This window comes from Orbicella faveolata, unplaced genomic scaffold (genome assembly GCF_042242905.1).
Source record: "Orbicella faveolata isolate gen_17 unplaced genomic scaffold, um_ofav_v1 contig_12, whole genome shotgun sequence".
NCBI lineage: Eukaryota > Metazoa > Cnidaria > Anthozoa > Scleractinia > Merulinidae > Orbicella > Orbicella faveolata.
The window spans coordinates 2,468,477-2,494,251 of record NW_028301539.1 but is presented as its reverse complement, the minus strand read 5'-3'; the positions used below and the strand labels follow the sequence as shown (position 1 = coordinate 2,494,251).

Below are 25,775 nucleotides of genomic sequence, written 5' to 3'. Positions count from 1 at the left end.
GCTTAGAATAATGTACGTAATTTAATATTCTATGAAACTTGTGCGTCTACAGAAACTGGCGGCGTCACGCAACGTATCAACAAATCCTGACCTCTTCACTAGCATGGACTTTGACACTGCACTATGCATATATGTCTGACTTTAAAACCTCGGTCACTGCTGAAAAGTTGATTTTAGCAATAGACAAAGGTTGAAAGTCAGCTAGTGAAATCATTTATTTAAGGTATATATATATTAAAGTGAGGGCATCGAACGCACTCTCATAATCTCTGATTACTACTATAGTAATGATAGTAAGAACAGTCTTTATACAGGGTGTTCACTTCACGAAAAAGTGGTATATGTGAGGCCCTGTAAAAATAAAATAAAAGTAGTCATAAATAGCAATAGTAAAATGCACTAAATATTTGTATAAAAGTGGCGTAATTTACCTGTGCAAAGGTACCTTGCTGATGTGAAATTTTATTTTTTTCAGATAGGCTTACATAAAGTATTTAATAGCATTCTTGTTACAAACTGTTTTAATAGTAATTTCAGAGTCATGTGATCGTATAAGTAGTCGTGGCCGAGTGGTTAAGGCGATGGACTAGAAATCCATTGGGGTCTCCCCGCGCAGGTTCGAATCCTGCCGACTACGGAATATATTTTTTTTACCTGTCGCAATAAGTGTTATTTCTTTTTCTTTTTCCTTTCTAAGTGACAGTAACAATGTGATTTTTCCTTAGTACGAACATATTTTCCATTACTTGGACGTGTTCACGTAAATTGGCAAACCCCTGTTAAAGCGATCTTGTTTTCTGAGTTTTATTTATGTTCTTAAATTCTTTAAATTACTGTACTGGAGGTATACCGTCTTGCTGGGTGCAAGGGAAGCGCGACTCACGCTTGCGAGAGAGCGTAAATCACCTCTCGTCGCCCGAGACTCGCGTTCCTTCGCTCTTTATAGTGCACAGTGCAGTCCCATACCATATAAATGTTTGAGCCGCCTGCTTCTTATTTTAGAAGGAGCCTTCTGTGGCTCTCAGTCGAGCGTCAAGCATTTTTCACATGTTAAATCTCTCGAGGTGAAATATGTCATAAAAATTCCGATACACCTCATCACCGCTTTGAAATAAAATCCTTCTGATATTACGTCCTTCCCCGCCCTCCCTCGCTGAATTTTGTATTTAGATACTACATGCAGTGTAGCTCTTACTAGAAAGACAAACGAGAATTTTTTTTGCCGTTTATATAAGCCCTCTGTTACAGACTTTTTCTTTTAAAGCACACTTCATTGACGGTATTCTTGCACTTTCCTAAATATATTTCAAGCCATACATTTTTGAAACGCAAAATCCCTTCCGATAGTGGACTCTGATCTGAAAAAGGCTTTCTTGAAAAATGACAAATATAACCTCAGGGTTTATTATCGGAATTTCACAGTACACAGGAGGAAAATGGGCCTTAAAGTTTTACTTTTTTGATTAAAACTATTTAAAACACTGACAACATTTTCCACTCACGGTATAATACAATTTTCTTTTTACAAGTTCACTCCAATCTTTTCGTAATATTTCATTCTTTCTTGATAAAGGTCGGCAAACACTACACTACACTGTTGGCTAGGACATGAAGTGGGGACATTTTGCAGCGACAGATTTCGTCTTAAGTCATACCCTTCTTTCTGAAAAAAAATCTATTGCGGGACGGGGGCGAGGGGGGGGGGGGGGAACAGAATTTTGTCGCTTCAACATGTTGCAGGAAATTCAGCTGGTTTGAGTTCGTGCGTCATGAAGCAGGGATAAAATAACCTCAATTTTCAATGTCGCATCACCTACCCAGCTCTTGCAGACTCTTCTCGCCACAACATAGAAATAAACCAATATATCTGTTTTGTGTCATCTTGCAAGCTGTCCCTTCAACATGCGTTTATGGGTACACCCGAAGGGCCCTGTCCACGAAGCGACTCCAGGCAGCTAGCACTTCCTTTGTAGTGTGTGCCGGCCTTAATAATTGTGCATACTTCGAATGCCACGAAGTATGCAAACAAGCCGGTTACATTCTTATGGTACTTTCAGCTTTTCCAAATATGGACTCCTGCACAAACAAAGCAATCAGCGAGATTAGAAAGAAAAACACAGCGGAAACTAGTTCCCAGGTCACCAGCACGACACCGATCGAGAAGCCTACATTCCTGGAAACCTTATCCAAATACGAAATATACTTCTCAAAGTGAAATTTTGAAAGCCTCCTTCTATGTTGTATTTTTCCGACGAATCGTGCCGATCTATAGAATACGTTCTGAAGCCTTTCTATGTCGTCATTGGCTGGGTTCACTGTCATGTGACCGGTATCAGGCACGTGAATTCGAAAGGAGGTGCCAGGAGCCTGCTGTTCACTGCGGTCAGAGAGTGTCTCTCTGGTAGCGTGCTCGTATGCAGTGGTCGAAGGTTGCTCGTCATCCGAACTGGAATCAGAATCATCACACTCGACCCAGGCCTTAACCACCGCTATTAGATGCCTGAAGCAAAAACAGACATCAAGAGGTGAAGCAACAGATCATTGAATAAAGTGCGATGAAAATTGTTCTTTCTAGAGTAGGACTATATATAGCATTATTCAAGAAAGCTCTAGGGTATTGAAGCTTTTTAATTTGCACGCAGCTTTCCAAAATTTTTGTTTGGTATTGTATGTATTTTTAATTATTATTTATAAATAAAACATGATGATGATGATGATGATGACGATAATAATGATGATGATAATGCCTCCTATACGTACCAATGATATTGCTTGGTGACCCAGGATGCAGTGCTCAGCGGGTAAGCAGCGAGTACAAGTGGCAGGAGGGCGTGTACGATGTACAAGAACAGTGAGCGGTTCAAAAAGAGAAACACATACGCGTTCAGGGCCAAAGAAACGACAGTGAACACTATCAGCGTACACAATAATACCTGGAACAAAAATGGAAGAGAAAATAAAGTAAGTTTATTGTACTTAGAAGAATATCTAGCTGTCAAATTCACTTGGAACAAGTTAGTCTTTCCACAGGCTCACTATTTTTCTATTTTGTCTTGCGTTCGTCGAGATCGCGAGCAGAAGTATTAACCACAGGGAATTTGAAAATCCCGAACGCAAGGGGATGATCCTGGTGAAACATCGCTCGCACGCTCGAAAAAAATCACTTGTAGCGAAAAAATTAAACGTCTGAACAAGTAAACAAATTCCAGAAGTGTGTCCGCAGAACCTCCATTGTCACTGTAATTAAAGTGAACCACATTTTAATTTAATTTTAAGAATAGTTAGAGCGGTTTTCATTTGAGTGCCGAAAAGTAATTGGTTTTGCATCAACTACGCTACACGATTGGCTTAAAAAATTCGCGCCACTTTTTCATCCAATCAGAAGTAAAACCAAAACCAATCGCAACTCGCACGCGCACGTTTTCCCGGCTTCGCGTCAACTATATGTAATTACTTCGAGTTTTGATTGGTTCACTGTATTGCCGGTGTCCTTAGTGATTGGCAAGAGTGATAACTTTGGTTTTGGTTTTACGACACTCAGTAGAAAACTGCTCTAGCTAACAGTTGGACAATGATTGCGGAGGAAAATTCTCTGGAAACAGTTTTCGCACTTACAAGAACGGCTTCCAAGGTGTCACAGAAAACGAGTTTGACATTCTCAAAGCACCACAGCAATTTACACGAGCTTACCACACAGGCCGAGGACGAATGATTGACAAATTCCACTCTTTCGTTGTAACCCTCTAAAGCTTGTCTCAACGTGATTGGTGTCTCTTTGTTTTTCAGCTGTACGGCAGTGATTTCTGTCGAAAGAGGAATTCTATTAATAAAAAGTTAACTACTTTAATCGACACTATCTGCTAGCATTTATTATCGTTGGTTAACGTATAGTACCCCCGGAGGGGACTCCCATATAAAAAAGACGGGGGCTGCTGCTCGGAAATTTTAAAAAATATCCCCCTAAGAGGTAACAATTATAAAACAACACATTATCTCCTGTTATGATTTTTTTTTTTTGGCTCAATACCCTAAAAGGTACCGCAAAAGCTCACGCTTTGGACCTTTTTAGGTTGAACACCTTAAGAGAACCAAAAATGCGTTTTTAACCCCTTAAAAGTTACCAGAAGCACCCCCGTCCTTTTTGTATGAGTATTCCACCCACCCACCCCACCCCCCCCCCCCACCCCCCCTCCGCCTCCCCGGAAAGCTAATAACAACTTAAAGCTAAATGTATGTAAGCATTCGAAAGCGCGGGAAAGTACATAACCAATCACAAATGCGTCAACCAGTCGCAAGGGTTAGCGTTTTCCATCTGATTGGTTAAGGGAACGACAAGATGATTTTCATTCATCTTTGAAACCAATCCTAATTAAGCTCTGGGAACGAGATGATATTAAATCGACTGAAATAAAATCTTGCCACCTTAAACGAGATTTGTTACCTTGATATTCAATCATTGAGTATCCCACCATTAACATCACACACGTGGGAACAGTCCAGAACAGAGCTAAGGCGTAGAACACATGCACACCACTTAGGAAACGTAAGATGTGTATTATTACAGTTACTGCCACGTCTGGTGATTGTCCAAAGGCCAGATGTGTGGCCTGGTCTCTCCGCATTATGCCGTATTGAAGAGAGCCGCTGACAAATGCAAACACTGCCAGGAAATACGGGAGTTTCTGGAAAGTTAAAGCATTACGCGTGGTGAAAACATACTTATGGTACCCGATGCTGCAGATTGAGGGGGAGGAGAAGAAAGGTAAGTCAGAAAGTCAGTCATTCAGTCAAACAAAGACACTCAGGCAGTAAGTCAGTATAATCAGACAGACAGACATAGGCAGACGGTCAGTAAGTCAGTTCGTCAGAAAGTTAGTCATATGTGATCTTTCATACATTCCCTTTCATCTTTGCCATCCACGAGTATATAATGAACTCACAATGTGACCAGCTCCCAGTTGGCTTGACAGCTCAGTTGGTAGAGCTCTGCACCGGTATCGAATCCCGTTCAAGCCTGAATTTTTTTAGGCTTTAATTACGCAGCTGCTTAGTTGTGTATATAACTGTAATGATCAATCATGCCTTCATAGTTAGTCAGTCATTCTGTCAGCCGGAGTCAGTCGGTCGGTCGGTCGGTCGATCGGTAGGTCAGTCATCCAGATTCAGTCAGTCAGTCAATCAGTCAGTCAGTCAGTCAGCCAGAGTCAGTCAGGCTATCAGCCAGATCGACAGTCCGTCCGTCCGTCCGTCAGTCAGTCAGTCAAAATAACCTTGAAAACCAACCAATTTTCTTTGTAAGGCAAGAGCAGGAGTTCCTGTTTCAATTCATAAAGGAAGGAACGTGTGGCACCAGAACTTCTCACCTTTATGGTACTAGCCATGTCACGCAATGCCTTCCTGTAACGCCTGTCACTCTCCAGTTTAGCCAATCCTTTCTCTAACCACGGCATTGTACGCCGAGCAGTGAACCAGGTACAAACACAACACGTGACCCATAGCAAGCCACGCACGCACATCCAAGGATAGCCATACTTAGCACGTGACTCGTACCCATCATACATGAAGTTAACAGCCATGCTCAGTATCCATAGCAACAGTCCCGCACGACTGAGCTTTCGATATGGAGAGTTTAAATTACCAATTACTGCTGTTAAAATGTGCATGGAGGTTATGATATCGCCACAATTAGGTCGGCGATGTTTTCTTGCTTTGCCATGGCCCACCTCTTCAAGAATCCTTGCCTCCATAAAGAACGTTTCCGGACATTTTGGACGCACTCGAACAACACGGTCCTTTTTGAAGCTGTTCCCCATGTCACGAGAGATGTGAAAATGCTACAAAAAAATGAGAAAAAAAATATTGAAAATGTTTTCTTTAAAAAATAGTGGTTCACATTTTTTAAAACCGTGACGTAAATAACGTATATTGTGAGTAGGGTAGCGATCATGTTTCATAATCGTGATACCTTGATCACAAACAAATCAGCAAACACGATAACTTAGCCAATCAAAGAAACCCAACTTGATCGATTTGACGTGGCTTTAGAATAATACAGTTAGTCTCAGACATTTATGAAATCGTTCCATACCGACCGGTCCGAGACCAGTGGGACTACCGGAGGAAAATGGAACCGTATTTTCCGATCAAACCGTGCCAACCAAGAGGAATGGCTCTTACCATTTTTTATTCCTTTCCCGAATTCCCTACATAAGGGAAATCTACTGAAGAGAAGTAGGGCAATGAACTGGTTTGTCAAAATGGAACGGCAAATTTCGGTCAGACCGGTCGGACCAGTTAAAGTGGACTATCTCCAGAGTGGTCCCGAATATTCGGTCAAATGGAACCGAAACGGACCTTTCCATTTGACTTCCGACCGATACTTCCCGAACTTTTGGCATAATGTAAGAACCCCTAATCTCTTTCTACATTACGACTCAAGCTGTTATGCAAACACATCAAGATGACTTAAAATCATCAGTAATGGGAAATTCTGTTAATAATCGACATCCTGTAAGTCACAGGAAATGTTTACATATGCGTGTATATGATGACTCGCGGCTGCGTGAAATACTTGTCTGAAACCAGACTGGTTCATAGAGGCGGTTAAGAGGTCGCTCGCCCAAACGACAAGGTTTCTTTTGTAATTTACAAAGTTTTCAAAACTTTTGAAACTTGTAGAAATGAGAAATAGAGTTACTTACCTTGATGGTTAGATTGTAAGAAACGCTATTGGCACTGACTCTTGCTCACAAGTTTTAAAGTGTTGGAAGGAAAGGCGAAGTCTACCTGTGTCGCCTGTTTCTTCGGTCATTACTGTACATACACTGCAGTTCGATAAATAGATGTAATTACATTGCACAGGACAACAGCAAGCACCAATAAACTCTGCCGGGAAGTGTTAGACGAAGTCACCATCACTCTTCGCTTTCAGCTTTGATCAGTTGAAAGCATGTATAAACATGAGCGAATAAACTGTTAAACTTTAGCCCAAACAAACAAAGAAAGAGACACAAAACAATACACAATAACGCAATCAACTTCGCAAATTGCTATTTACCTTATTCAATGAGGGTTCTTTGTGAGGTTTAGTGAACTTGTGGATTTCACGGGGCGAAAATTCCGTCGTGGAAAATCAATGCTAAAATGCTCTCTACGAATGAGGCTACACTATTTAGACTGTTTCAAGTCTTCACTGAAATGTTTTCTATCCTACCTGTATAAAACATAAACAGTAACTAGCAGATTATACTTACAATACGTACCTTTGTTTTTAAAAAGCGGTATTTAAAGTCGACAGAAACAATAGCATTGCCCGGTTTTACACGCAACGTAAAGCAAACGATGAACTACAAGTTTCATACCTTTCATGAGCCGGATACAAATCAATTAAAACTATGCAAAGTAAGGACCTTGTCAATTATTAACCAGTAAGTAAAAACAAACTCTAAAACTTATTAAACTGCATGTTTAAAGTAATTAGATTGGAGCGCTTTCAATCCAGTTCTTAATTTTTAAATACCCTTTTTTTTTGCACCGTTGTCACGTTGCTTCTTTTGCCTATGTTGTTGTATACTGCAAAATAACTGTCGAACAAACGATTACATTACTATTGCCACTGCACCCAAATTGACTTGTTTTGTGTCTTTTTGTACCGCTTGCTGCGAACAGAGGGAAATCTTGTATCTGATAAGCCCGCGGCCTTACGCTTTTCACCAGTGATGTTGCTAAGTTACAAGAATGAGTAACAGATTTCACTGCAAGCTGATGTCACTAGTTTTCGCAAGGAGAAGCAATAGAAAGTTATCTCGTCCCCAGGACTTTTTTCAGGAAGATAAGAGGCTCTGGAAATGAGACTCGATCACCCAATAATACTCCTTCAGTTGATAAGATTTTCATATTTATTTGTCCAAGTACTGGATATCTGTTGATAGCTAGTCAACTGAAAACAGCACCATGATATGTGTTCACTGACTTGAAAAGAAACTTACGTGAACAGAAAAAAAATCCCCGGTTTGCACAGATTGTCACCTGGATTGTGACACGGAAACTAAAGCATTGATTGTCTCGCCCTAGTCGCTAACTCTGCCAGTGAGCTTTTGTTATAGGACAATTTCCTGACCTTCATTTGGCTGGAAAATTATTACTCATAGAGCTTCTGACAACGGAACCAGTCATGTTGAGGTTATTAGCTTCGATTTCCGCCGCTCACTCGAGGCTGGTCTACATTCCTTCTCTAGCCCGCGAGCAGGCTCACCTTCGAGTCACACGCGCGACCGGCGAAGAGCAAAGTGATCCTGTTGGGTGGAGTCTCGTCTCGCGGCTTCACCGCGCGATTGCACGCTCGCGCTTTTGCTCCAACGCGAGCCTGCTCACAGGCTATTCCTTCCCGAAAAGTGAGTCCGGGAGAGGAGCGCGGGCTCCTTTCGCTAACAGCGGCTGGTAATCGAGCCTACGTTGCAGTGAGCTCGCACGAGGGGCGCACGAATCCGCGCGCTCTTGAGCCCTGCCTGTTTCGATCAGCGAGAGGGACTTTTCACACGTAATGTTAAAAATTGAAATTTTAATTTACGAGGCAGGGTCCTGCGCCACCAAGCGCAAAGTCTACTTCAGAAATGAGCATTACAAATGTGTTCTTCACGACGTTTATATTTACATCACCTTAATTATATTAATAATTAAAAGTCAATTGCTAAATAGGTTGGGCAGCTTGCTCTACCATTGTGTTACACCATTTTCCCTACCGAGAATAAAGCTTTGATTTCTGACAAACAAACCGTGAAGGTATTCCACCGTCAGTTCACATGATTTGCAGAGATGTGTAGTTGCGTAGCAACTCTACGAAATAAATTAACGTCCATTTTTAATTCGTGTCCTCCTATTGACGGTGAATTGCCAAATTACTCTTTCAAATAGCCGAGGACCTAGCGGGCCTAGCTGGAGAGTGTGAGAAAACTTCCATTTCCATACAACTCTCTGTACAAAATAATTTTTGCTAATCGAAAAACTTAGTGTGAGGGGCGGAGAAGTCAAAATAGTCACGTGCCGATAGATTGCACCTGCAGGTGTTGGCAGCTCTTTCACGGATTGGTCTCTGACAGAGAGATTTAGCTAAGAAGACGTCACGATTGTGTCACGTGTTGCCGACTGGACACTTTGCTGGCTTCTTGTTTGTGACTGACAATTTCGAAGCTTTCCTTTGCAGTCGAGTGACTGACCGAACTTTCCCGATTGCCAGAGTGCGACGAAAATTTAAATCTTGCTTTTTTGTAGCTTTCTCTTGGGCGACGCCCGGCAACCTTTATTTCCAATAACATTCCCATAACGAAAAACCAGTCTCTCATTGCGACGGATTTTTTTCTAAGTTCTTTTTGGCGTAGATACTCTGGTTTTCTCTGTCGTTGTAGTTGACTCAACAGTGTCCGTCGGTGACTCAGTTTGATGCCATTCTACTTTCTGTTTGTGTTGTCGGACAGCTTCCTCTACTCTTTCATCCATCATTTCTTCTGTTAGGACGCCATCGGGCGAACCGTAAGCGCTGGCCTAAAGTAAGAAAAGCTAATTAGGCAGTGTCCACAATACGTTGCAGAAATTTGAAAACGCATCTTTAATTCTACGGTTAGGCCTACCGTCCACACTAATCCGTCACGAAAACGGAGCTTTTCGAAAACGCTCTTCGAACCAGAGGAATTTGAAATGTCGGCTTTGCGTTTAAGTGTGGATGAAAAACATTTTGAAAACGGAGCTTTTCGAAAGCGATGGCGTCAGGACAGTGATTTCCCTGCCAAAATGACCGGTGATTGTTGTGTTTTCAAATTCCTCAGGCGTAGAGTGAACGGAAAACATTTGATGCGTTTTCAGAGTGAAACCTCCGCTTTCAAATTTCTCCGGCGTAGAGTGAACGGAAAACATTTGATGCGTTTCCAGAGTAAAACCTCCGTTTTCAAATTCCTCAGGCGTAGTGTGAACGGAAAACATTTGATGCGTTTTCAGAGTGAAACCTCCGTTTTCAAATTCCTCAGGCGTAGTGTGAACGGAAAACATTTGATGCGTTTTCAGAGTGAAACCTCCGTTTTCAAATTTCTCCGGCGTAGAGTGAACGGAAAACATTTGATGCGTTTTCAGAGTGAAACCTCCGTTTTCAAATTCCTCAGGCGTAGTGTGAACGGAAAACATTTGATGCGTTTTCAGAGTGAAACCTCCGCTTTCAAATTTCTCCGGCGTAGAGTGAACGGAAAACATTTGATGCGTTTTCAGAGTGAAACCTCCGTTTTCAAATTCCTCAGGCGTAGTGTGAACGGAAAACATTTGATGCGTTTTCAGAGTGAAACCTCCGTTTTCAAATTCCTCAGGCGTAGTGTGAATGGGGCCTTAGTCTCTGGCACGCAATGAAACACTTGTCATGAAGGTCTGTTTAAAAACGTAAACAGTAGGCTTGGCTAATCATGGGTTTGACACAAGCTTGACCCACTAATTCAAAGGATAGATGATGATGAAAAAGCCAGTGAAAAACCAAGTAACTTGGTTCTAACGTTAGGTGCTGCAGGCAACGGGACAACGGTTTCTTTAATACAAAGATGGCGGTTAATTTGTGCCTAGAAGACCGGTCGATGACAACAAAACCTTAAAGTGAACGTATGGTACTGATTCAACTTTTTCACGCTTTGATACTTCCCGTTGGTTTTGTTACAGTTCTCATGTGCTCTTACCTGCCAAGCGATCGCTATTTTAGAGATTTCTCTTCCAGAAAGTCCTCTCGTTACTTCAGCAATTTGGTGACATTTCTTGCTGAAGTCGAAGTTTGCAATTTTCATCCGACTGAAAAAAAAGAGCACAATGGACACTGTCATAAATAACTTCTGGTAAATTTAATAAAAATTAAGTGCTTTAGCTGTTAAGGCTGTCTCATTTTGCAATAATCTGAGAAGACTAACAATAAATTTACATTAACTTTGAAATTCTTTCCCCTTCGGAACAACTCCTTCAAACACCTCAGGCAAGACAGCCGGCTTTTCGGTTGTTTCGCGCAGCCGGCCAGTTAATGTAACATACCATTAACTGAGTAATTTGGCAGCTGTGCACTGTACTTTACCAAGAGCGAATCATCCTGTTTTATTTTCATTAGGTTCGATTTCCGCCGCTCTCTCGGGTCCAGTCGGGTCCGGTCAAGTCCAGTCGGGCCCTGTCGCGTTCGTCCCCGAGAGGGGTCAGTACGGGCTCATTTCTTTAAACAGCAGCAGAAATCTTATTTACAGAAAAAAAAAAAATTGTCGCTGGAATCCGTTGTTTGTCTCACCTGGCGCGAGATCCAGTGGTAGCCGGCTTTAACACGTGCTCTTCAAAATATTGACGGACTAATCGGACCCGTTCCTCGAGGGATGGCAGACCAAACTCGATCATCTCGTCTAACCTGTCATTGATGGCCCAGTCAAACTGGTCAGGCTGGTTACTGGCGAGGACGAGCATAAACCTGCACACAAAGAAAGAAAAATGAACAAAAACAGAGGAAAAAAATTATGAAGAAACGATTCAATACCGTGCAGTTGGGAATTTGAGAATAGCAAAACAAACAAAAAAAATTTGCATTACAGAATTTTTCAATTTCTAGCTTAAAGTAAAAAGAAAACTTTCGGTTTTAACACCAAGTAATAAATCTCTTACTTGCGCGAAGATTCTCCAGTTCTGTAGAGGAAGGCATTGAGTGTACTTCGCAAGTCTTCGCTCATCTTTTCCTGAGTGGCCAACAAAATATCTTGTACTTAGTCAAGTTTACACTACACCCTCAGTAAAAGGGACACATTCTTCCTCGTTTAATTCGACATCATTATTTCTAAGGCCTACAGTCCACACTAATCGGCCATGAAAACGGAGCTTTTCGAAAACGCTCTTCAAACCGGAAGGAATTTGAAAATGCCAGGTTTTTGTTTCCGTGTGGACAGAGAACATTTGGAAAACGGAGCTTTTATTTCGAAAGCGATGGCGTCACGAAAATCATGTGATTTCCCTGACCTGGTTTTCCTCAAACACAAATCCAAAATGAGCGGTGATCGTTGCGTTTTCAAATTTCCCCGGCGTAGTGTGGACGGAAAACATTTAATGCGTTTTCAGAGTGAAAACGCCGTTCTCAAATTTCCCTGGGGTAGTGTGGACGGGGTCTTGCTCTATTCAATCTTTTTTGTAGTAGCGTTAAACACTATTGACGCGCGCAAGTAGAAACTCTGTATTCTAAGCACAAAATGTCGCCCTTACCTGATTACGTTTCCGCAAAAAAGCGTCCGCTTCGTCAACAAAGAGCAAAAGCCTAGAGGACAGAGGCGAACGAAAAAATAAGGTATTTAACTCGCAAACACAGGACAACGCGAACAATTTTTTGCTCACCCTCTCCTTGAAGTCTGTGCCCAGTCAAATACTTTATGCATGGCCGTCACACCCTCCTTCCCCATAGGAACAATGTCACCTCCCGTCATGATGCCGTAATCCATCCCAGAATGCTTGGCGAGGCTCTGAAAAACAAAGAGTAGCTTTTAGAAACTTTTTCGATTCAAAACTTTTAAGTGTAGAGATAAAAGCTAGTGAAGTTGCTTCCAAGTGATCGTTGCAGCCCCTAATGACCACTTTATTGCGGGATAAGTCAAGAAAATTACAACACTAGACCGAGATTGAATATAACTGAATGTACGGCCCAGAAATATCGTCTTCGCTTACAAGAGAAAGAATCACTTTACGAGACGTTTCCTGGGATTAGGGAAAGAGTTAGGCGACTTATATCTATGAATTCCAAAGACTGCCAGCGATCACCAACGAGCAAATCCTCTCACCTTTGCAAACATAGTCTTCCCAGTTCCTGGTGGGCCATAAAACAACAGATTTCTGTAGAGTCCTTTGTTTTTCTTTGTGTTGGCTGTTGCCTTGCTAACTTCTTGAAGCCTTGTTTCGAGGGAGGGCTGTGATGAAGTGATTAAGGCAACAAAAATTTACATTGAAGTATTTTTAATAGATTGGAATATCACAACTTATTACATGACTAAGTTAGTTCAGAGGGCCAGCAAGTAAAATCAACCAATCACACTGCTCCATTGCCGGCCCCTGGTCTTTTTTGTACGGACCTTACTATGTCCATTCTGTACTATCAAAACGTCGAGCCAACATTTTTCCAGTACAGTCCTTGCGCTTGGATAATAAGGCCCCGACCACACTGAATAAATGCACTTTCGTTTGAAAACGCATACTTTTGGATACGTTTTCTTCTACTGTCCACGCTAAATGCCCGAAAACGCTGATGCAAACAGAGACTTTTGACGACGGTATTTAAAGTGGAGCGTTTTGCAAACGCATCCTTTCTAGTATGCACAGGTGAAAACGGAGACCTTTGAAAATGGTGACGAAAAAATGCATCTAAAATGATGCGTTTTCACACAAAAACGCATTAGCGTGGACAGTTGGAAACAAATGGAAAACAAATATTTTGCTTCGTCATGTTTGAGACAAAAACGGACACTTTCAAAAATGCTGTAGTGTGACCGGGGCCTTAGATATCTAAAATGTTCTTTTCCAAAAAAGTGATCCAACTGTGTGGTGATCATGGGTGTGATCAGATTTTTTGAAACGAACATTTTTCACTTACCTTTAAAATAATTCCTTGTAATGAATCTTCATAGTTAACAAACATTTTTCTAACAGTCTGGAAAAAAAAGAAACAAAAATTTGTCCAAGCACAAGAATACTCAGTTTCCAGCAAAAAGAGGGAAGGAAAAACGAACTTTAATGTAACAGTGAATGAAAAATGAAAATAATACCTGGATTGGGTGCCTTACAGCACCAAAAACATTCAACCTTGATGTGTCTCGAACAAGACTTGGTTTCCCTAAGCGTGCTTCAATAAATCTACAATGTATAAGTAGGCATTAAAATTTAATATTTAAGCAATTGATATTTTTTCTAAGAGCGATTATTACATCTAACCTCAGAATAAGAAAGGTGAGTGGAGGCTTAGACTTTCCTATCATTTCCGTGTTTGGAAATCCCACAAACCTCACAAGTTCTTCAAACAATTTCTCACTATAATTACAACCAACTGCAAGCCACACAAGACAAGCTTTTCTCAGAGAGAAGAGAAAGCAACAATGTAAACCTGACCTCGCGGTTACTCCAGTACCATATTTAGCTGTATACACTCCCAAGGCAAGAAGAGCCAAACCAGCTGCCTGGAAGGTAAATCAATCACATAAGTACAATATTTAGAAAACAGAATGGCCAAATCAGGAGCTAATCTATTCTGATGTCACCAAATTTGAATATCGTGTTCCCAGGGAAAAGAAGGGCTTCCACATGAAAAGGTCCCGGGTGCTTGTCCTCTCATTTAGGGGTATAAATCAAGGATTCCGGTCTCACTCAGGGTGTTGATGACCAAACCCCACTATTTTAACTTTTAGGGTGCACTCGAAGAAATAATAAGAAAAGAGATGATCTTAATTCTGTTTTTAGGCTTGATTTCTGCTGGTCTTTTGAGTTCCAGTCTACTGACACAGGCTCATTTCCTGAACAGTGGCTGGTAATCAAGCTTATCCCATTTTAAGTGGTATCTTTTAGGGGTCAAATAAAGATCGAGCCACGCTCAGATTGGTCTCCTTTGGGGGTTCAATTCAAATTTTCTGACTGGGATACAGGAGTCTCCCTCCCCCAGGATCTTGTTCTACATGTAACATAACACGTCAATACTCAATGTTCCCAGCATTTTTCTTTTCAGGGAGGGGGGGGGGGGGGGGGGAGAGGTGAGTTTGAACAGGTGTAAATTCATCGCAGTTAATGAAATTCTCCAAAATAACAATTAGTCAGGAGTCCCTCCTGCAATCAGTATAATTATATAATAAAAAGGGATCCTTACTGTGGCTGATATTTTGTCCCAGTCTGAGATGAAAGCATCAAACCCTGCTCCAAGTATACTTCCAGCTGTCCTGGAGGAAAACACAAAGAACAAAAACAAAATTATATAAATACTTATCATATCACATTATATCAAAAGGGATTGCAGATAAATTAATATGATATTTAATCCAAGAACTCACTTGATTGACTGCAGCACAGTTTCTCTCTGCTCGGCAGCCTTAACTCTAATCTTTTCCAGTTTGATATCCTTGTTTTCACGTTCGATCTTGGCTCTAAAATTTAACATCAAGAGTATTAATTCTAATAATTAATTAATTTCGTAGACTAAAAAAAAAGTCTGCAAACATGCAGATATTTTGAGTTTCGTTGAATTTATGGGAAGAAGGGATGGTTGAACTTAAAAGTCACATTTGGACAGAATTAACTGGCTGTTAGAGATTTCAATATAGGTAAGCAATGTAGACTGGTGTATGGTGGGAACAAAAAATCCTCACGGGTGGATCTAGGACTTTCAAAGGGGGCAGGGGTGGCTGGTATCTTGAGGTTACAGAATCATTGGGGTATGCCAACAAAATGTCGGAACTGGAACTTACTGTGAAAACTGTTGCACCAGGAATACTGAACTAGCACTGCCACGAGGTAGAGATTACAACAAGGTGCCTGTCCAGAGAGTTTGCCTTTATTTCTGTCATAATATTCACAATCTTTTTTATTTTTGTTTTAATTTTTTGCTTGTCCCAATCCATTCATCCCCCCCCCCCCCCCCCCCCAAATCTGCCTGTGATCCTGGTCTTTGTAAGTGGCTAATACAGAGAGGTAGCTACTAATTAATACCTGATCAACCTCATCACTTACTTGCCACGAAGCTCTGCTTCCAGCCTCTTCATTTCATTTTGATGTTTTAAATCAGCCTCATACTCAATTGTACCTGAAGAGGTAATAAACAGGCATCTTTTCACTTGCTGATAAGGAAGTTAATTTAAATGTCAGTTCTTGCCTGTTACAACTGTTTTCATGTCAGTGTTAATTTAACTATCACAAGCAATAATTCAGTTAGTGTAATGTACTATATAACAAAAATAATAACGGGTACAACTTAATTATCTACTGAGTGTAGTTTTCAAGCTTTTTAGGCAAATTCCTTGTTTGGAATGAAAATGTAAAGGAACTTCAATCAAGGAAAACTGAAGGTCTTCTTAAAAAGCTTTGTTCCTTCCACGGACAAGTTAACATAAAAAGCCTAACTTGATCATCACAAAAATGTGAAAAAGGCCCACCAGTTGCCATGCACCAATTTACTGCATTAGTTAATTCAAGCTCTGTTTTACTAAAATAATTTGGCATTTTGACTACTAACAATAGGTACATGGCTTTAAACATGGCACACAAACAGAAAGCCACTGAGTACCTCTTTTCATAGCCTCTTGTTTCTTGACTGACTCTTCTTGTTTAGCCAAGTTGTCTTCATTCATACGTCGCTATGAAGGGAATAAATTTTACTTGTCAGCGATATTTAATATCCACCACTGTGGAGGCGCGGTGGCCTCATGGTTAGTGCATTCATCTCTGGACTGAGCAGACCAGGTTCAAGCCCTTGCAGGGGACATTGTGTTGTGTTCTTGGGCAAGACACTTGACTCTCACAGTGCCTCTCTCCATCCAGTTGTATCTATGGGTACCAGCAAACTCAATGTTTGGGTTAGCCCTGCAATGGACTAGCATCCCATCCAGGGGGGAGTAGAAATACTCCTAGTCGCTTCATGCTACAGAAACCAGGATAAACTCTGGCCTGATGGGCCACTTAGCTCGAATGGAGGCTTTACCTTAGTTTACCTTTTTACTGACAGCTAATGTAACACACTACAGACTGATTTCAATGAAAGCAAAATGGCTCCAGAATAATAAAATGTTTTTTATCTTTTTACTTTTTTTTTTAAAATAATAATAATAAAATGTTGGCATTACCTGTTGCAAAAGCTGATCATCATAACGCTTCCTTGCTAACTGGTCTTGGTACTCAGCACGCTGATGAAGAATCAGAAAAAAAGTATCTTTTTAATGTGTAGTTTCTTAGTTTCTTCATTAATATCCTAGATTACTCCTGTTAGACAGAGATAATAAAAATATATCTTGGTTAAAGGTTTTTTTGGCCATCCATTTACTGGATAATTTGCAGTCAACGAGAAGTAGTTTTGGGTGAAATCTTTTCCCAGCAGATATGCTCTTTTTCTGTAAGCAGGCAATGTCCTCTCAGTTCAAAACATTGACATTTAAACAGAAAGGAGTTTTAAGATCTAGACTGCATGCCCAATAAATATCATGTCCCTTTGTTTTGATTAGCTCCCTGTTTCATACCTTCTGGTGTTGCTGAGTTTCTGCTGCAAGAGTTTTTCTCTTTTCTTCCTGTTCCACTCGTATTCTGTCCAATTGCATGTGTTCAATATTTGCCTCATATTCCTAAACATAACAGTGACAGCAAACATTTTAAATGTAAGGGCATATTAGGGCATTGGTCTCCAGAGCAATACACTAACCAGACCAGAACTAACTTGCGTTAAAATGGCACTACAGGGGCACTACAGATCTAGGATTTTTCTTAGGAGGAGGTGCACCACTGAGGAATGACGTAGCTGACTGGTCCAAATATGAAGAAGAAGGCTTCATTTCGGGGGGGGGGGGGGGGGTGTGCACCCACTGCCCCTGTACTAGTTAATTTGTACAGGCAAATTATCTGGTAAATGCCAGGGGACCTGCAAAGGACTAACAACTCATACTGGGGGAATTGCATTACTCCTAGCCGGTCCATTCTGGGGTAGGTAGAGGATTTTAGAGAAGGGGGTTCAAGGTACTGTAGGGGGTCAATTTTAAAAGTCGAGGTCCTCAGAAATGGAATTTCTAACATTCTGAGGCCAAGTCAGTGTGTTAGAATGTCTCATGGGTTTCGACTGAACCCCCTGAAACCTCCTAGATCTGCCCCAGCCTGTGCTACAGGTGCCTGGTGCTGCCAGTTACGAGTCACCAGGATGTGAAGATTTACCTTGATTTTCTTCTGCTGCTCCAACTGTTTTGTTGTTTCCTGAATTCTAGCCATCTCCAGTGCTTCTTGAGAGTGATCTTAATATAATATATAGTTGGATATCTCAGCATATCATTACTTTCTCTCTAATTTAAAATCAGGAATGATCAATTATTATCCAGAGGAATGGGGGATGGAGGAGGGTGCAGTGTTTGCTTCATTGTTTTATAAGACGGACAGATTGTTTGATTGGGAATAATGGCAACAGAAATACACAAAGAACACAAACAATTTGTGTCGCTGAAAGGCCACAGCATAGTAATACAGCGAAGAAGTAAACCGATTTGCGACATCAGCTGTTTTAGTGTTTATGGTTATAGTGAAAATTATGCCTTACACAGAGATTATCAGAATACATCTCCGTGCTTTACAGTATTTATCACTCACGTGATTTCTCAAGTTCTCTCGCAGCTTTGGCAGCTCGCTCAAGACCCGACGGATCAAAGCTTCTCCAAACTGGGGCAGCTTTGGACCCTTCATTCTCCGGTTTGTCATCCTTCCCTCCACCGTCATCACCGCCTGCCCCAGGCGGAGCGCCAGGGATCAGGGGCGGTCCTTCTCCGGGCGGAGGCGGCTTGTTTACTCCAAATATCCAGGACATCAAAAACGAAGGAGATCTCTACTAAATACGAAAAGTTTTACCAAAAGTTTCCTTCGGATCTGATATAAGTTTCACACGTGCAAGCCTCCAAACCGGTAGCCTCGCTCTCACACCAATGGGAATCTCCGCTGGATTTGCAAATCACGGCTCAGTACGAATGACGTCACTGCCGAGTTTATCAAGAGGAAAAAGGAACGAGGGTTAAATTTTTCCTTCATTTGCTGCATTGGTTGGGCGTCTAACCCATCGTAATTCGTCAAAATGTAAGAAGAGACAGTTTCCTTTTTTAATATTATACACCGAACTATGAAATTTGTCGAATGTCCTCGTTATCCTGCGTAATATCTTGTGCCGTTAAGCCTTCCGTCCAAATTTGGCGGGCAGTTTCGATGATCTGCACCCCTCTGCTCGCCTCATCCACATTTGATTACTCAAAATTTCTGTTTCTTTTAATTTCAGGTCGAACAAAAGGTTACAGCAAACGCAAGCCCAAGTAGATGAGGTGATTTCATTATTATGAATTCTCCACTGTTTGGTCTGAATGTTGAAAACGCACCATTCAAAAACTCCGTCCTCACTGTTTATAAGCTTCCTGTGCTTCGGGTTTTCGGGGAATCAAAGCTTATGTCAAAACAAGATTCTTTTTTTGTCTCACTGTTGTTTCGTTTTTGATTTGTCTTTTTTAGGTGGTAGATATCATGAAAGTTAATGTTGATAAGGTGTTGGAAAGAGATGCGAAGCTGTCAGAGCTAGATTCACGGGCAGGTACGAAACTTGTACTTCTCAGTGTTCAACATGAAACAATGCTTGTAGCTTCTTATAAAGGACTCCGTATTTTTTATTTGTTCGTGCAAAAGGTGTTTCTGTGTGGCATGTCACCAGTGATTTTATACCAAATGTAACGAAAGAACACAGAGAAGCATACAATATAAAAATTTGTTGTATGATTAGTTCTGAATTTGTGATTGCATGTCGCTGACTGACTTAATTTAAATAATATAGGGTTACATGTAATTTTAGACTTGATGTCAATATGTATAGCTACCCTCTGACGTATGTTCTCTTAAGTTTGGAATCAAACTGTAGTCCTCCGAGATTATTGGTGATATTAGTCATTATCGGAGAAAAATACTTAGAACAGTACTGTTCCTACAACTTGTGTTATTGAATGTTTTTTTGCAGCCAGTTTTTAGGCTGTACTGCTTTTTTGTTAGTAATTAGTCGTGCAGTCTGATAGTTTCGATGTTCAGGAAATAACTTCTCGCATGATAAATTTTTACAATCAGTTTAATGTACACCCAATTTAATGCATTTTGAGTACAAAGACATTTTTTGAAATTTTTCAGTCAGATCAAAGTCAATATTAAAAGGGCTATTTAAAAAACTTTTGTAATGAAGAAGTGTGCTCTTGTTTTAAGTAGAGACTTAGCAGTGACCTGACGAGGCATGAAGTACTTTTGTTAATGAGTAGAACGTGCAGCCCTCCAAACCGTCATTTGCCACATACTTGTAACTATTATTATTTTCGTCAGTTATTTTTGGACAGTTTGGTGTCAGAGCACATTTCAATCTATAAAAATAGTTTCCAAGTTGGAAATTTTTGTTGGGCATTTTCTGATGTTGGACCAGGTGTTATTTCCATATAAATGCATGCTGCCGGTCTGTCCTAAAATAGGGATCAACAACTGTCACTTTTTGTTGTGATCAGATCAACTGCAAGCTGGAGCATCACAGTTTGAGCACAGTGCTGCAAGACTGAAACGCAAGATGTGGTGGCAGAATTGCAAGGTATGCTAAATCTTTGTAGTTATTCAAATGATTTGTTGTGAATGTCTTGGCCACAGGTCTTAATGAAAGGGGATACTTCACATCTTGCAAAGCAGTGAATGCATTTACTCTTAGACTTTTTGGAGCCTTAGTTGGATTAACTTTGAAAATCTCCTAGTTGTCATTTAAGTTGCATGTGTTGATTAAAGTACATACCTAGATAAAGAAACATCAACTCAACTTTGTATCAGCTGGCAGGCATCAGTTCTGTCCAAACTAACTAATTCTTCCCCCTGCCCCCTCTAAAGAGCATCTCCACAGAATCATGAAATTGAAAATTCAAAGCCACCCCTCTCCTGAAAACTATTTAGAATGAAAGTATATTAGGTGAGAAAAGGCAGAGTTGCTCTGACCATTTTCTTCCTCAATGTAAAGCTGATCAATCATTGACATTGACAAGGCTAAACATGCCATGAAATGTGAAATAAATACCCCAGGTACATACATAGGCAGGGTATCTAGGATTTTGCTTTGTTTGAAAGTGTTCTTATTGCTGGTGTTTGTACAGTTTAAAACGAGTTAACTTTTTAAGCCAATGATGTTTTCCTCAGATTGAAACTAGAATTCCTTGTGTTTTGGTACAGTACAAGTTTTACCAATTATAGGCAAACTGATCTTTGCTGACATCATTGTTTACATTTTTCTTCATTAACATATGACTATGCACAGAGAAGGCATCATGGTAGACTCAAATTGATTGCAAACATTTAAAGAGCTTGTAAAACTTAGTAATTTGTGAAATGTTGGGCCCTTTGGGTATAATACTTCAGGAGAAATTGGCTTTCATAAACTGATCAGAAAATTTTTGGGTGGCAAAAGTGCTAATGTACTCATAAATTCTTTGCATTGCACAAAAACGATTCAATACATCAGACACAAATTCCTTGCAACAGTTGATTGTGCTGTTCAGGCACTGATATTTTTTGTAGCTCTATCAGAAACTGTATATTGAAGCTTGCAAATAAACAGATTCTCCTATAGGATGGGAAATTGTAATTTGACTATTTGAGTTTACTCTTGCTTGTTCAGATGCTGAATATCTTTTTCTGTTAATTTGACAGATGTGGATCATTCTCATTGTGGTGATCCTTGTGATAATTGCTGTCATTGTCAGTAAGTGTATTCCAGTGTCTTCCTTGCTGAGATCTTGTGGTTTAATATCATTGCATTTATAAATTCAGACATTCATTTGCTATTCAGATGCAGGGGACTAATGGTTTACCCATGTATTGGACTCCATATCGAGTGGTCTTGGTACAAACTTTGTTAGAGTTGTTGTGCTGTGTTCTTGGACATGATACTTTACTCTTGCAGTGCTTTCCAGGGGTTTCTTAAAGGGCTGGGCAATGGGCAAAATGACGGGCTGTGAGGATGATTTTTTCCTACCTGGCTTGACCCTGTAGAGGACGGTTTTTCTTATGAAGAAGTTCAGTTCAAAACATTTTGCCAGTATGTGAAAACCTTTTGCCATCCTGTTGAAAATGTTATTGAAACCCCTGGCTTCCTGATTATAAATGGGTAACGACAAATTGAGAGGGGAATCTAACAAAATACGTGGGATGATCTTGTGCTGGACCAGTGCCCCTAGTAGCTTTATGCTACAAATTCTGAGTGAATTTCAGGTGGTTTTGGGCCACTAGGGTAGTGAAGACCTCTCCCTTTGCCTGGTAAAACCATTTCTTTTTTTGTGGCCATTCAAAGGGTAGATGTTCTGGAAGACATGGTAGAAGTTTGGTTTTGATGGAGAGTTACTGGATTAGGGCATCCAGGGCTTGAACCCCGTCCATTGTCAATTTTTTTTGTGTGTGTTTTTGGGCAAGACACATCTGTTTTAGTGGTTCTCCTTCTCCCTCCAGCAGAGATGCTGTTATAACTCGGGGAAAAGCTAGTATGTAAATTGAAAGGGTGCATGGAAAAAGACTCTAAGTGACATCTGATAGACTGTAAGATTCTCCAACAAACTGTTTTTCGCTTCCCTCCACAAAAAAGGGAGAATTTGACATGCGATCAAGAGTCACTTAGGGCTTTTTTTTCATACACCCCTTCAATTGTGACTAGCCTCCCTTCTCAAAGAAAAGCACTACATGTACTTCAATCACAAAATTGCTAGGTTGTGGAATATTTTGTATTCACAAGGTCATTAAGCCTCAACACATTAGCTCTGTTTGATCTGTGTGCTTTTTTTTCTTTCTTTATAGTTTGGGTGGTGACAGACAACCAGAAAAAAAGTTCAAGTAGTGGTGAAAAAGCTACTGTGGCTTCTACCACAAAAGGAAAATGACGTTAACATACAAAAGGGCTCTGAGATATTCTTGTAATAAAGGGAACAAGGGCTTTTTACAAGTATAAGCTTATTTTGTAGAAGCTGTACATAAAAAGGAGTCTTCTGTGGTCAATCTCAATGTGTGCACTGGCAAGCACAACTCTAACATAAAGTAATTATAAATTAGTTAGTTTTATTTTGATTAAATAGGTCCCACAGAATCAAACTCTGTAACATAATATTGTAATGCAAATCAACTGTGTTGATTGTCCTTGAGTGCAGAGGCCTTTTTTTTTCATTAGAGCAATGGAAGCTAAGAATATCATGACTGTAAACTGAAACAGCTCGAAAGCCGGTTAACGCTAATCCAGGATTAAAAGTTAACCCAAGTATTAATTTTGCTTATAGAAAATGTTTTTCACTGTGTAGTTTGTGGTTTTTCAAACTCAAAACAGAAGGACAAAGAATATAAACTGACATACCTACTTACCGAAAAGTTACAAAACAAACCAAAATTCTCGCTAATCCTGGGTTAGCTTAATCGGGCTTTGAACAACCCAGCCCTGGAATCTATGTAATCCAAGTTACCCAGTGTAGCTGGTAATTATGTGGGGGGACTGAGTGGGAAGGTGCTAGTTGCAGCACTTAAGGGTTTTTTCAAAGTTTTGTTTGTTCATTACATAAGGTGTTGACACAATTCGAATTACCCAATAATACACAGTACATTAAGATTCTATGGTTGATCAAAATGGTTTGTAGCTGCTATATCTGGGACCCAAATTTCTCGAGGAGCAAAATGAACGCATTTCACATCACTATATTTGCTAGGATACCAGTTCCTTCAGGCAGTATTACATGCATATCTCATAAGAGCTTTTTCCTCAGTTGTAAAATTATGAAAGGCTTTCATATAGACCGACAGGAAAATGTTTCAAGTTTTTGTAAGTTTTTGCACGGCAGCTGCCTTGTTTTCTTTTTTTAGCTTCAAAAAACATGGACCTAAAAAATTTCCAAAACATTTTCAGTATACAGTGTGGTATAAACTGCTGCGGTGAAGTGCAAATTCTAAGTGGTGTTTTGCAAAATAAGTATTATATTCAATTTATTATTTACCGAGTTACATTTGATTTACACTGCTATTTTCATTATGTTAAAAAGAACATTAAACATAAATGATTGTAGTTAAATTGTGTATTTTTTTGTTCCTGAAGTGTATGGATGATGGCACTGATTACCATTCATTGCATCTGAGTACATGTACAGCTACACTGCAAAAATAATTTTAAAAAACAACATTGTTTTATAAACTAGACATGAAATGAAGCCTTGATTTCTCCCCCAGTAACTGCAACCACAGATTTCCGCTGACTTTGTTTCTCAAGTATCTGAATCATAAATAACTTTCCCTGAAGAATTACTGTGTCGCAAAGGAAAACCAAATTCCAATTTAACAGTACTAAGTTTTCGTGGCTTTGGGGGCTGGCTTGTTAGTTACTCCAAGGTTGACATGTCAAATTCAAGTAAAGGGATCCACAGTGTAATTGCTGTGTTCTCATACTGGGCATAGCCTGCGAACGCAGACGTATTTCCGGCTGTCGCTTGTCTCCGCCAAAAATAACGTCTGGGAACCCGAGCCAGGAAACGATTTCTGTGACGTAATGACTTTTGTTTCTCCTTGGCCAATCAGATTCCATGATAGAATGAAACTCGGGTTTTCCTCCTCGCGCAGTAGTTCCGGGGCTACTTGAGCTAAACTGTGATTGGCTACGTCACAGAAATCGTTTCCTGGCTCGGGTTCGCAGACGTTATTTTTGGCGGAGACAAGCGACAGCCGGAAATACGTCTGCATTCGCAGGTTAACTGGGCATGGCGATCTTGTTAGATCGTGTAAAACCCATCGACCTATAATTTTTGCGGATTTTGCGGATGGTACTCATCCGCAAAAATAAGTTCCAGCAGAAAAAAAAACACCAGCAAAATTAATGTAAAAACTGAAAAAATTTAGTCCCGTTAATATAATCAAAAATGTAATCTTGCATTTCATCAGCCGCTTCAAAATCGGCTTTTACAGCTTGACTGGAAATGTTTTGTAACCGGAAACACTTTGTTTGTACAACGGGCTTGTCGTTGACTGAAATGTCTGAGAAGTATAGACTGTTGTTTTACGTAAAAAAAGTTATAAAAGTTAAAAATGTTACATTTCCTTGTTGATGTTGTTCCTTTGTTGATTCCCAGCGGAAATTTCAGTCAATTCGAGCCGCAAAAATTTGTTCCCAAAAGCCTCAAAAAAATCGCCAATCCGCAAAAATAAAAGTTCGCCGCAAAGATTTCATGCTACACGGTATGTGCTTCCAGTTTTTGTTAAGTCCACCCATTCTTGACTTATTTGGAAAGAAGCTGTCAATAAAAGCTGTTACTCTTGTGAAAATGATTATTACACTTTCATTTCTGGCAGCGTGGCCGAGTGGTTAGGGCGCCGGACTTGCTGGAGGTCACGGGTTCAAGTCCCGCTCTGACCACTAGGATGGAGTTGTTTCTCGGTAGACCCTTGTTCAACTCTTCGGTGATGTTTGTAAATAGCCAACTGGTCTGCCTCCTGCCAGTTGGGATTTTTAAGCCTATTATGTTTATTTGCAGTATTTCTTTCATCCAGTTTAAGTGGCATGGCTGAAAACTAGCTAGTTGTAGCTAATTGCATCGACACTATAAACATTCAACATTTAACATTTATGGCTCCTGGCTGCGATAATGAAAGAAACAAATCCATATGCAATGCACCCCCGTCCTTTCTTTACGGGAGTCCTCATCTCCCCGGGGATGTATGTCCATCTTGTGCCCCCTGATTCATGTCCCCCACCGTCTCCCCCTTTTTGTCCGCACCCTTTTAAGCATCTCAAGTGCTACCACTAATGAAAAAAAATTCTTTGTAAGGTAAAGTATTCAGCGCTTTTTTTCACGTGCCATTATATTTCGAAGGTAAAGATATTCCCACCGTTGTGGTTAAAAATATAGTGGAAATAACGTGGGCACGAGGACGTGGACAAGGATCAGGCACCTGTCTATATAAATACACTTCAAGAACGGTACATACAGTAACAGACGAATTGATGTATTACCGAGACAAGT

General features: G+C 40.4%; 3 protein-coding genes and 1 non-coding gene across 5 annotated transcripts; 2 read left to right on the top strand and 2 right to left on the bottom strand.

Moving 5' to 3' along the window:
- The first annotated feature begins 555 nt into the window (after positions 1 to 555).
- Positions 556 to 637, top strand: Trnas-aga (transfer RNA serine (anticodon AGA)). Its single transcript has one exon. It is a non-coding gene; the product is annotated as a tRNA-Ser (tRNA).
- A 739-nt stretch (positions 638 to 1,376) lies between these two features.
- LOC149116098 (uncharacterized) lies at positions 1,377 to 7,852 on the bottom strand. 2 transcript variants are annotated; one of them, XM_089282013.1, is made up of 7 exons: positions 7,263 to 7,852; positions 6,702 to 6,824; positions 5,364 to 5,834; positions 4,442 to 4,682; positions 3,691 to 3,803; positions 2,761 to 2,933; positions 1,377 to 2,500 (listed from the first exon to the last, which is right to left on the bottom strand). In XM_089282013.1, the coding sequence occupies exons 3-7, from the start codon at positions 5,811 to 5,813 to the stop codon at positions 2,035 to 2,037; spliced, it is 1,443 nt and encodes a 480-aa protein (XP_089138139.1). In that variant the 5' UTR covers positions 5,814 to 5,834; positions 6,702 to 6,824; positions 7,263 to 7,852; the 3' UTR covers positions 1,377 to 2,034. The 2 variants fall into 2 exon arrangements, with proteins under 2 accessions (XP_089138139.1, XP_089138138.1); XM_089282012.1 differs by lacking the exon at positions 7,263 to 7,852 and having other exon boundaries at positions 6,702 to 7,241.
- Positions 7,853 to 8,630: 778 nt separating this feature from the next.
- On the bottom strand, positions 8,631 to 18,667 carry LOC110054947 (ATPase family AAA domain-containing protein 3-B-like). The gene is made up of 18 exons (XM_020761320.2): positions 18,346 to 18,667; positions 17,920 to 17,996; positions 17,238 to 17,339; positions 16,848 to 16,907; positions 16,292 to 16,361; positions 15,739 to 15,811; positions 15,063 to 15,155; positions 14,882 to 14,951; positions 14,134 to 14,201; positions 13,794 to 13,881; positions 13,622 to 13,678; positions 12,816 to 12,941; positions 12,376 to 12,500; positions 12,247 to 12,298; positions 11,659 to 11,729; positions 11,294 to 11,467; positions 10,707 to 10,815; positions 8,631 to 9,540 (listed from the first exon to the last, which is right to left on the bottom strand). Exons 1-18 carry the CDS (start codon positions 18,557 to 18,559, stop codon positions 9,358 to 9,360), a joined length of 1,812 nt encoding a protein of 603 aa, XP_020616979.2. The 5' UTR covers positions 18,560 to 18,667; the 3' UTR covers positions 8,631 to 9,357.
- Positions 18,668 to 18,709: 42 nt separating this feature from the next.
- LOC110054948 (vesicle-associated membrane protein 3-like) lies at positions 18,710 to 23,836 on the top strand. The gene is made up of 6 exons (XM_020761321.2): positions 18,710 to 18,822; positions 19,019 to 19,061; positions 19,246 to 19,324; positions 20,268 to 20,347; positions 21,448 to 21,499; positions 22,585 to 23,836. Coding segments are annotated over exons 1-6 (339 nt in total). The 5' UTR covers positions 18,710 to 18,820; the 3' UTR covers positions 22,668 to 23,836.
- Positions 23,837 to 25,775: the final 1,939 nt, after the last annotated feature.